At 34.6% G+C, this 10,790-nt stretch overlaps 1 protein-coding gene across 1 annotated transcript; it reads right to left on the reverse strand.

The window, feature by feature from the left end:
• Positions 1–1,296: 1,296 nt before the first annotated feature.
• LOC144441304 (neuronal acetylcholine receptor subunit alpha-6-like) lies at positions 1,297–6,582 on the reverse strand. The gene is made up of 6 exons (XM_078130862.1): positions 6,501–6,582; positions 4,629–4,768; positions 4,184–4,228; positions 3,207–3,310; positions 1,920–2,937; positions 1,297–1,407 (listed from the first exon to the last, which is right to left on the reverse strand). The coding sequence occupies exons 1-6, from the start codon at positions 6,580–6,582 to the stop codon at positions 1,297–1,299; spliced, it is 1,500 nt and encodes a 499-aa protein (XP_077986988.1).
• Positions 6,583–10,790: the final 4,208 nt, after the last annotated feature.

A 10,790-nucleotide genomic window follows, 5' to 3' on the forward strand; every position in this document is an offset into this window, starting at 1 on the left:
ATGCAGCTTGAACGTTTCTGAAATGGTGATTTGTAGTTTTTAAATGAACAGAAAAGATTCACTTTCGACATAACGTGCTTTTACATATTGATATACTAGGACATTTTTTGTATTTCCTTAGCCCTTTAAATGCAAGGAAGAAAATAAGTGTCATGATCCGGGAAGATTTATTTTGACAGTTGTGTAATCATGATATAGCCATGTTTGTTCTCTTTGAAGGATATAATGACAATCCTAGAATAATGATAAGATATATCATTTTTGACTATATACGGATAGTGTATTCTGAAGGGTTGTTCTCTGCATGCACACAGAATAATTTAGCTTTTTTAATTTTGCAAGGAGTATCTGAAATGTATTCCATTTGTATTTTTCCATTTATATTCCATTTTTTCTTCTGTGGTGTAAATATCATAAAAATTAAGTGATATGAAGATTTTATGATAATATATTATTATTAGGGGAAAGTACAAGAATGGGAATCGATATGTTCAATTTTACGATATACTAGGCAAGATTATCAATGTGAAGATTATTTCGGAAATCGCCACCACCAGTGGTGAATTTGTAATGCGTTGGTTTTCGGCCTTCCAAAAGAAACGTCGTAAACTACATACTGTACCTCTTTACGGCACTGTCCAAAACGTATTCGTTATTTCGTTGCTTAATTCAGCAGAAGTATGTGAGCAAGAATGTCAGCCAAAGTTTAGATCAACATTTTCATCTACATAATTACTGGCACTACATGTGGATAAGTGTCGTTTAAAATACAACAAACACAAAATTGCATTTGCTTCATTAATGTATCCAGACTGTTAATATAAATAAAATTCCATACACCAAACGTTAATTATTAACTGAATAATTACATTTGATTCCATTAAACATGGCTCTAAACTCATTTCATCTGATGTATTAACTTTACTACACTATGAACATCATCAAGTCATCTCGACAAAAGACGACGTAGTATTTTAATAGATAATACAGGTCGCCGGTAACGCCCCCTCGATTCATTTCCTTTACAATTTGTTTCAGTCAGCTGATGTTAGTCTCTGTAGATTCATAACAACGACACTGAAACTCTTAGTAATTGCTTACATCTCACGAGAATTGGTGTGGTTTACAGCTCACGAGAATTGGTGTGGTTTACATCTCACGAGAATTGATGTGTTTACATCTCACGAGAATTGATGTGTTTACATCTCACGAGAATTGGTATGGTTTACATCTCACGAGAATTGGTGTGTTTTCCCTCTGAAGTATATCAATGTGAGTTGCTCACATTCTAAAGAATCACGTGATATGATATAAGGCAAGGCTTGCTCCAATAATATTTGCCAGGAACAACAGAACAAGAAAGATCTGATCCAACACTTGTGCCAAGGTAGCCCATTCATCAGATACCTGAAAGAGGAAAAGTATTTTATTGAATATAACGATTTCTTTACAATTATTAAGACGGAAATGTGAACTTTCGGGCAGAGGTCGTATAATGTTAGAACCTGACAGTGTGGATACGATGATGATAGTGATGATGATAATGATGATGATGATGATGATGATGATGATGATGATGATGATGATGGTGATGATGATGGTGGTGGTGGTGGTGGTGGTGGTGGTGGTGATGGTGGTGGAGGTGGTTCCATGTTAGTATTCACTTGCTCTGTTTGATACAACCATGCAGAAACCAATAAGAAACTGCACATTCTACACTAAGATAGCAAGATCGAATTTCTTGTTATATGTAGTCTAAACGATATAAACGTACTGCAACTAGACGCGAACTCCAATGCTTTGATGTCTGTATTTTGGTTTAAGTTAATCAATTTCATTTAATGTCACAAGATACTATATTCATTCAATCTTGCTATCTTAAATAGCGTGGCTGTACATAAAAACGCGATTGTATTTACCTTATTTTGATTATCCCCTGATGCAGCCACGACAACGACAATTTCATCCATACGTTTTACCATTTTATCCAGTAACAGCAGAACTTTTTCACGGAATTTCCTCCCTCTTTGAAACGTTCTTGTTGGGTATAGATTCTTCCTCGTTTTTGAACGACCTTGCGGTTGCTTGCACACTAGTGATTTCGAATATGCGAGAACAGGTGACTTTTGGCAATTTTGATTGGAAGAGAGTAACAGAGAATCATTCGTTTCGTCCTTGTTTTGTGGAGAGCTTTCCTTAAAACCTGCTGTTGCATTCTTATCAATAATTTTGACGTGTAAAATACTTGCAATTCTTCCAAAAAATAGGTCTTTGACCCATCCTGGTACTGGTTCCGAATCAGTCGAACTCGTGTAGAATTGAGAGACAAACACTGTCAATCCAACAGAAACGCAGATAAGACTCATAATATACAACAGATATAATGTTAAATAAGTTGACTGTTGTGACGTCACGGGTAAAAGGTCAATGACCAGCAAGTTGAAGACGTAGATGGTCAGCAAAAGAGATATACTGAGATTCACTTTATCAGGTGAATTTGATGGCAGATAGAAAGCTACCATCGTTAGGATCGATACTAACCCACAAGGTATAATCAAATTCACAATATAATACAGTGGTTTCCTCTTTATGTGCAGTGTTGCAATTATACTGGTGTAATTTCTATTTTTCGCCATGAACGATTTTGGCACTGACGTCACTTCAGTCCCTAGAATATCCCATTCTGCATTAGGTAGGTGATTTTCGAACAGTACAGAATCGTTTACAATTTGAAGCATAGCTTGAGCGTCACCATAAGCCCAGAGGCCAAATTCTATAATGCAATGATGGTGATCACTGGGGAAATGAGTGATGTCCATTGGACACGGTGTACTTGTTATCAATGGTGTTATCTTCTTGATGACTCCGTTGCTGAATAAATGTACGTTTTGACCTTCAATGCTTACGTGTGGATAACCTTTGAAACCGTTGTCAATACTGTGGATATGAAATACAGGAGAATAGATATCATTTTATGTTAGTTACGTACATTATATCGATCATGAGTGGCTTGAACAGTAAAAAAAGCAAATGTTAGTGATAAAGTTTTTGATACAAGCAAGCAATATCTCTTCAAGCTAAAGAAGCGTTGAAAATAGTAATTTCGAATTTCTATGGATCATCCAACTTTTACTGTAAATTCCATATTATGACAAGAAAACCATCTTTCTTCGGATAGAATACCGTAACAATTACTATGCATATACCTGTTAAGAATGGAAGTGTCGGGAGTCCACAAAATTCCAATAGGAATGGTGATATGGTTCGACCCATCATAATCTGCTTCGTTCCATGCAAGTCTTGAATCATGCCATATCTGAGAGAGAGAGAGAGAGAGAGAGAGAGAGAGAGAGAGAGAGAGAGAGAGAGAGAGAGAGAGAGAGAGAGAGAGAGAGAGAGAGAGAGAGAGAGAGAGAGAGAGAGAGAGAGAGAGAGAGGGGGGAATAGGGATTGAGAGAAATTCATAGAAAATTAAATGATAAAAAGAGGGTGAATGATGAGGCGATGTTATAATAAAGTGTTGGGATACATGAAATTCTAGCATTGACGGATGTTATTTTGAAAAATAACAACGAAGCAAAGACGATAAATCATTCTTGCAAGTTCTAATTCATTATAACTACATGGCATTTGTACATATTGGCAATTTCTATATTTGTAAGTATAACAAGATCAATCTAAAACCTCGTCCAACCTTCGTCATAATTGTCATTATGTAGGTCAACTTCATAGTTGATAAGATCGCATCCGTTGATTGATTACCCATGACAGCATAGCAGGGTAGGTCATCAACGTATTCGCCAATATTTACCCTGAAACACATGTTTCAACCCAAGGCGACCCCCATCTCCATTATTATCTTACACGTCTTTATCACGTACATGTCGAGTAATAGAGAACTTGCAATCCAGACTGAGCATGCTCAGACGCAAAGGAGTATGGGATTATCTGTGGTTATCGTAATACCTAATCTGGAGCTACTGATAAAAAACCTCCCACAATAGTCAGGGTGACTATGAATTGATTATTCGTGGTTGCAAACAATGTATCAACATTGTTTACAATACTAATTGATTAGTATTTATTATCACATTTCCCATGATGCTAATTCAACATGGCAGGTTTGCAAGTTCCCTATTATCAAATTGATTAAATAGTCACAAATCATACCAAATGCCCTCACCTGGTGCACCCATATACTTGACTTAATCGTTTGGGATTTTTCGTCCTGTAACAAAATTAAATATTATTCCCTAATATTTCTCCTCGTTCAGCCAAGGAAATTACGAGTGACCTAAGGTGCCTTGTCACTACGAGTAGTAACAAACCATTAGGTCGCGAGTATTTTACGGCTGAATGACAAGAAATATTTGGCAATTATATAGCTACACCTCTGCAAGTTTAGTATGTTTTAATCAGGAAAAAATAATGGCAATTTTGAATGTTTGAACTTATCACGGAACTAATGACGTAATAGTTTTGGGGATAATTTTAAATTCAGCACAACTTTCTGTGCTAGAGAGATCACATGTCTCAGCTGTTCTACATATCCAAGCCATGGGTTATTTCATCCATTACATCCATTGTTGCATGTCCAATATGGATTTAGTATATATTTTGTCTCTTACCACATCGATCAATTGTGTTAAAGTCACCAGTAACTGTATACCAACTCTTTCATGTAATGCATCTAACGGTCGATTCATTGAGGAATAGTTGCTAAATAAATCCTCTATGAGGTGATCTTCTGCCGACGATTTTATACGAGCTACGAAGGGTACAAGAGATATTATCTTATTGTTATGACTGTATTACTAAAATTGGTATCAGACACAGACACAGACACAGACACAGACTAGACACAGACTCAGACATAAACACACACTATATAATACTGTCTGTCTGTCTGTCTGTCTGTCTGTCTGTCTGTCTGTGCCAGTTTCTTTAGTACATCTATAATAAAGAGGAATGTTTCTTCAAGTAGCCAAGACTTTTCACTCGAGCTTAGCTGGGCAACCTCAGTAGGCCTACTCAATTCAGTTTGTCTGCTGTTTTTGTAATACTCTGTAAGTTTCAGCTTGTGAATTCGAATGTTAACGCTAACAATCATGGCACATGAATTAATATTTAACTTACTGTCACAAACAACACTCTAACTACGATTATGATAATATTATAGTTAAGTAGTGGTGTGAATTCGCTGTCACCCAGGAAAATTTAGTTTTATGTAATGTTAATTGAGAAGGAACATTCTAGGATTTATTGATTTTTTATAAATTGATTGAAATGAAAACAAAGATGTAAAAGACTTGTTTTGAATATAATCTGAAGCGTAGCGTGTCGTCACCATTACGAGCATGACGTCATCATCATGTGCACAGTTGAATACTATGCATTGGAAGTCAAATTAGTATTATTACATACACATTACATGTCAATAATAACCAATAATAGATACTATATAATAATAATTATCAATATGATAACATTACACTAATAATTACTCTTTGACAATTTAATAGGAACTAACGATTAAGATGATGGAATTGCAGCGAAAGATAAACATAGATGAAATTAGTTCGTAATGAATCTAATTATCTTACATATATAGAACTACCATGTGTTTGTGTTTTTGTGTGTGGGTGTGTGTGTGTGTATGCAATATGCAGAACTACAGTGATGAAGAGTGAGGCAATAGCGTAACACACAGTCACATCTCCTTATCCCTTCATTTTTATACATACATACATACATACATACATACATACATACATACATGTACATACATACATGTACATACATACATACATACATACATACATACATACATACATACATACATACATACATACATACATACATACACACACACACATACATACATACATACATACATACATACATACATACATACATACATACATACATGTACACTTATATGATAACATTATACTAGTCATTATATATATATACATATATATGAATGAAAGTATGTATGAAAGTATGTATGTGTATGTATGTATGTATGTATGTATGTATGTATGTATGTATGTATGTATGTGTGTATGTATGTATGTGTGTGTGTATGTATGTATGTATGTATGTGTGTATGTATGTATGTATGTATGTATGTATGTATGTATGTATGTATGTGTGTGTGTGTGTGTGTGTGTGTGTGTGTATGTAGGTCTAGGTAGGTAGGTAGGTAGATATGCATGTATATATGTATCAATGTATTAAAACCTAACGTGACTAGTTCTTTTGTCGTGTTTAAAACATCCACTTTAGTAGACTATATATCTCTTTTGTAGAAAAGAGTCACCTATCTTTTAAATACCGATACAAAAACGTTTTACCTATTACCGACAATTTCGTCCCTGGATACGGAAGTATGTGTAAAACCTGTCACATGCAAGGTATGGTTTAGTGATGGGTAAAGTCATGTCACGAAAGCAAAGTATAAATTGATCAAAAAAATGTCATTTGTCATTCATACCAACCTGATGAAATTCCGTGTATAGTCTCAGCTCCGAAGAGTGTAAGTAACATGGTCACCACACGTACTAATCGTGAAGTTGCCATCTCGCTACGTTATTATCAGCTTTGGATATGTGCAGTGGTTTTAGGACTGTATAGGCGAATGTAAGCTTACTTAAAAATATCACACTATATACTTACTAATATTTATACAATGTTGGTACGGAAATTACATTGGATACGGCCTAATAGTTTGACACATCACATGCATTATTAATATCTTTCAGGTAATTGAGTTCTTCAAGCATTACTCACTCATCAACTATCTGTTTTAATCAATTAGTATCAATATGTCAAAATAAAATTGACATGATATATGGCTTCCATCAAATATATGTCCCTAGAAATGAGGACAAATATCTAGTGAATAGTCTGTTAGTAAATGATTTACAATGAAATAGGATATTATGATTTTAAGGTATTCTACACATTTATAACAGACTGAATTGAATTAATTGGTTTACGTTCTATATAAACTCAGTATATGTAATATGGGTATACTGGAGTAAACACACACACACACACACACACACACCCTATATATATATATATATATATATATATATATATATATATATATATATATATATATATATATATATATATATATATATATATAGTTTTGGTAGTACTGGAACTCTTTCTTGGGCGTAACTCGGAGTTTCACGCATATTGCGATCATCAGACACAGAGAGTGTCTGATGATCGCAATATGCGTGAAACTCCGAGTTACACCCAAGAAAGAGTTCCAGTACTACCAAAACTATTACGCTCTGCCACTGCGGTATAGAGCACTGTCTTATAGCAGATTGATACTCACCGAGTTATATATATATATATATATATATATATATATATATATATATATATATATATATATATATATATATATATATATATATATATATATATATATATATATATACATACATAGAATTTCATTCTTCTTTCGCCAAGTATATATATCCCTTTGCCGGGGAATCGAAATACACACAATAGGACAACACACGCGTCGTGTATCTACAAGTTGACGCGTTAGCACAGTTGGTCACAGCACTCTAGAATTCAGGGGACGTGGGTTGGACTCCTACAAGTGTCGCTTTTCTTTCCTCAGTGTCGAACTCTAAGCTATGTCCTTTCCATTGTTCGAATCAATGTGCCGAGTTTCTACCAAATTGAATATTGAATTCACGGGATTAGATTAAACTGATCACTTCACACTATTCTATTCATATATCAACTTGCCATTTTACGTGTAAGCTTTGCTTCCTTTTAAGTAGTGCAGCCATTCTGAAATAGGCAACGAGGTTGACAACAGGAGTTCATCCATCACAATCCATTCCTCTACGGCCAGAGACATTATGACTAGTGATCTCAAAATTCTATCAAAATTGTTGTGCGACATTTGCCAAACAACAGTTTTCTTTTCCTCATATAATATTTGTCCAATCAATTCACGGTGGCTCGAAACATTCTAGTAACTCAACGCTGGTGGCGCATAGCAAGGGTTTTTGCAGTACATATTAGTAGTTGCCAAGGTAATGAGCGCGAGCATGCGGTAAATATTTAGATTCTCGCATACCTATAAGCTTTTGTGACGTCTTTAGGACATACCCTCTAGTATTATCAAGCTATAAGAATATTGCAGTCAGAAACTGGGCCACATACTGAACGTCTTATAAATGGCGACTATTTGGCCTCTAACAACGTCAAGGAATAATCAGATAGTTTATGGAATACTATTTTTTTTACAGAGTTTCATTTTAACCATGCATAAAATTTTCAATCAACATATCAACTATAAGTATTCATTTGGCCTTAAACTATTAGTTTGAAGAGAAGCAACATATTGAATATTCGCTCTCGATTATTTGAAGAATTTAAATTATATATATAATATCTCCTAATATGATATAAATATTAATGCTTTTGTTGAATGACAAATAGGTATAAAATGTCTATTATTTGGTAACTAGATATGACAAGGCACATCTGCCACGGTCATGATTTCATTTATCTGGAGGACATTGTCACATTTAATATTCAATTTACTTTCAGTGTATCTGACGTTCTCAGTATAGTGGATAATTGGAAGTGACCTCGCTCTTTGATTAGGTAACATTCCCGGAGTTCATATCTTGACTGGAGTGCAAAAACAGTATAATTATACAAATATAAAAATACAAAAATAAATAGTGACAATGTCAACAAATGTGACAGGAACTGTTGAGGAAAATAGAGATGAAGTGCATCTTTTTTTCAAAGTAAACAATGAACATTGACAATTAGTAGTCGATGACTGGAGTTCAAATCTTAAAAATAAAATGTGAAAATATGGGTATAGATTCCAAATAAAATTGTCCAACTGTATTTTTGTGTTCACGATATCATATCACTGGTTACTGTATTTAGGTCTTATTGAACTACTAAGGATCGAGAACTATGTAGTAAATAAGCACGCATGTGGTATGGACATAAGTACCCGTTATTTGCCAAATACCGTTCCATATCTTGCTGCAAGAGGTAATTTTTCCGGTAATAATGGAGAGCCGGGAGCGAACCGTTATACCGGAAAAATAACCTCGAGCAGCAAGATGTGGAACAGTATTTGGCAAATAACATAGTTATACGTCACCTGCGACTACGAAATTCAATTTTTGAATGTCTAAAAATGCTGTTTCATTTTAAAACAAAATCACTTCCTCGTTATACTGTTTAGCGTAGTGTCACGCACTTCCCTGCAGTGCGGTTTAACATCTCAGCCTTAACTTTATCATCCAATCAGAGTGCGCGTTTGCTCAGTAGTATGACGTAATGTTTACTATTTGCATATCACTCAAAGATATATTCAAACCTTCAGCAGAAAAATGAACGCGTCTTTGTTTTGCGTACTGTATTCCATTAAATTTACAGAAATGTTCGTGATATGCTTTGTTGTTCTAGTTAAGCAAATATTGCACCCTCTGTGGTGGTAATTTTGATATCCTTCATAAATTTAGGAATTCATGTTCACGATCGCGTGACGACTGTGCGTTCGCCGTATCTGGACTCGACTATCGCCGTTCCGCGTTTTGCATGGAATTTTTGACAGTTTCTCTTTGACACAAAACATACAGTTCAAAAACTTGTTACAATGTATACAACGATGATATTTCGTACGGTTGACAATAAATTTGGCATTTGGAAATGTTGGTTATAGCTGTATTTCTAGTTGTCTGCTCGGTTTGTTTACAAGGGGACGGTCAGTGATCACGTGATACAAGCAAAAATACGGCTGTTGGTGAAAAATACGCCTGTGTATCTGCAGGGCTCTCGACCAATCAGAATGCGAGATTGGTGACAGGTGACGTATAATATATACTAGCTGTAAGTAAACAATTAGTGCTAACAGCTGAAGAAAAAGGAAATATTATAAATGGTTATCATAATTGAAAGAAAGAAAGAAATGAATACATTTCTTACAGAATCAGGATACGTTTGTAAGATAAAAGAATTACACTATCGATCGATTGAAACTTACCAAACATGGATAACACGACTCGAGGTTTAAGGGTAAACTCTTTTCCAAGGAATAGTAATTTGGCTTCAAGGCATGAATTCTTTGTCAACTGTGAAAAATATATCTAATCACACAATATAGGCTTTGAAAAATGTCAGTTTTTTATTTATTTTGATGTGAACCTTTTGTGTTATAGAATTCAAAGAAACAAAAACTAATTAACACGTGTCTCCTATTCTAATTCCTTATTCATGAATCACAGAAGAATATCTCTAACTAGAGTGAATGATTGATTTGAGATCGTTCTGCACATACACCATATTATTCACGGGATACAATGACATACACCATTTTACTCTGGGTTAAATATTGATTATTCATGAAACACAGTTTCTAAGATAAGGTTAACTACATACAGAATAGTGAAAGACTGAACTAATTACATCAGGGGGTGGGGATATCAGTTTGCTCTACTACGTATATTTCTTGTTTCAAAATCATATACCCTTATGGACCTATTTCCATCGGTACTAGCTTTGTGATATGGGTTATCCATACAACGTTACCCTTGCGTCAGAACCTAGTATTGCGGATGGGTATAAGTATATGACACCTTCTTATGTGTGTATGAAACAAGAGATATATTCACACTGAGTCTAACTACCTTGATTCCAAATAAAAGCTAAATGTTCGAAAATAAAAGTATGTTAAGTGCCAGTTTAAACTATTATTCAATGAAACTTCTTTCATGTAC

The sequence above is a fragment of the Glandiceps talaboti genome, chromosome 10, assembly GCF_964340395.1.
Source record: "Glandiceps talaboti chromosome 10, keGlaTala1.1, whole genome shotgun sequence".
Taxonomy (NCBI): Eukaryota; Metazoa; Hemichordata; class Enteropneusta; family Spengelidae; genus Glandiceps; species Glandiceps talaboti.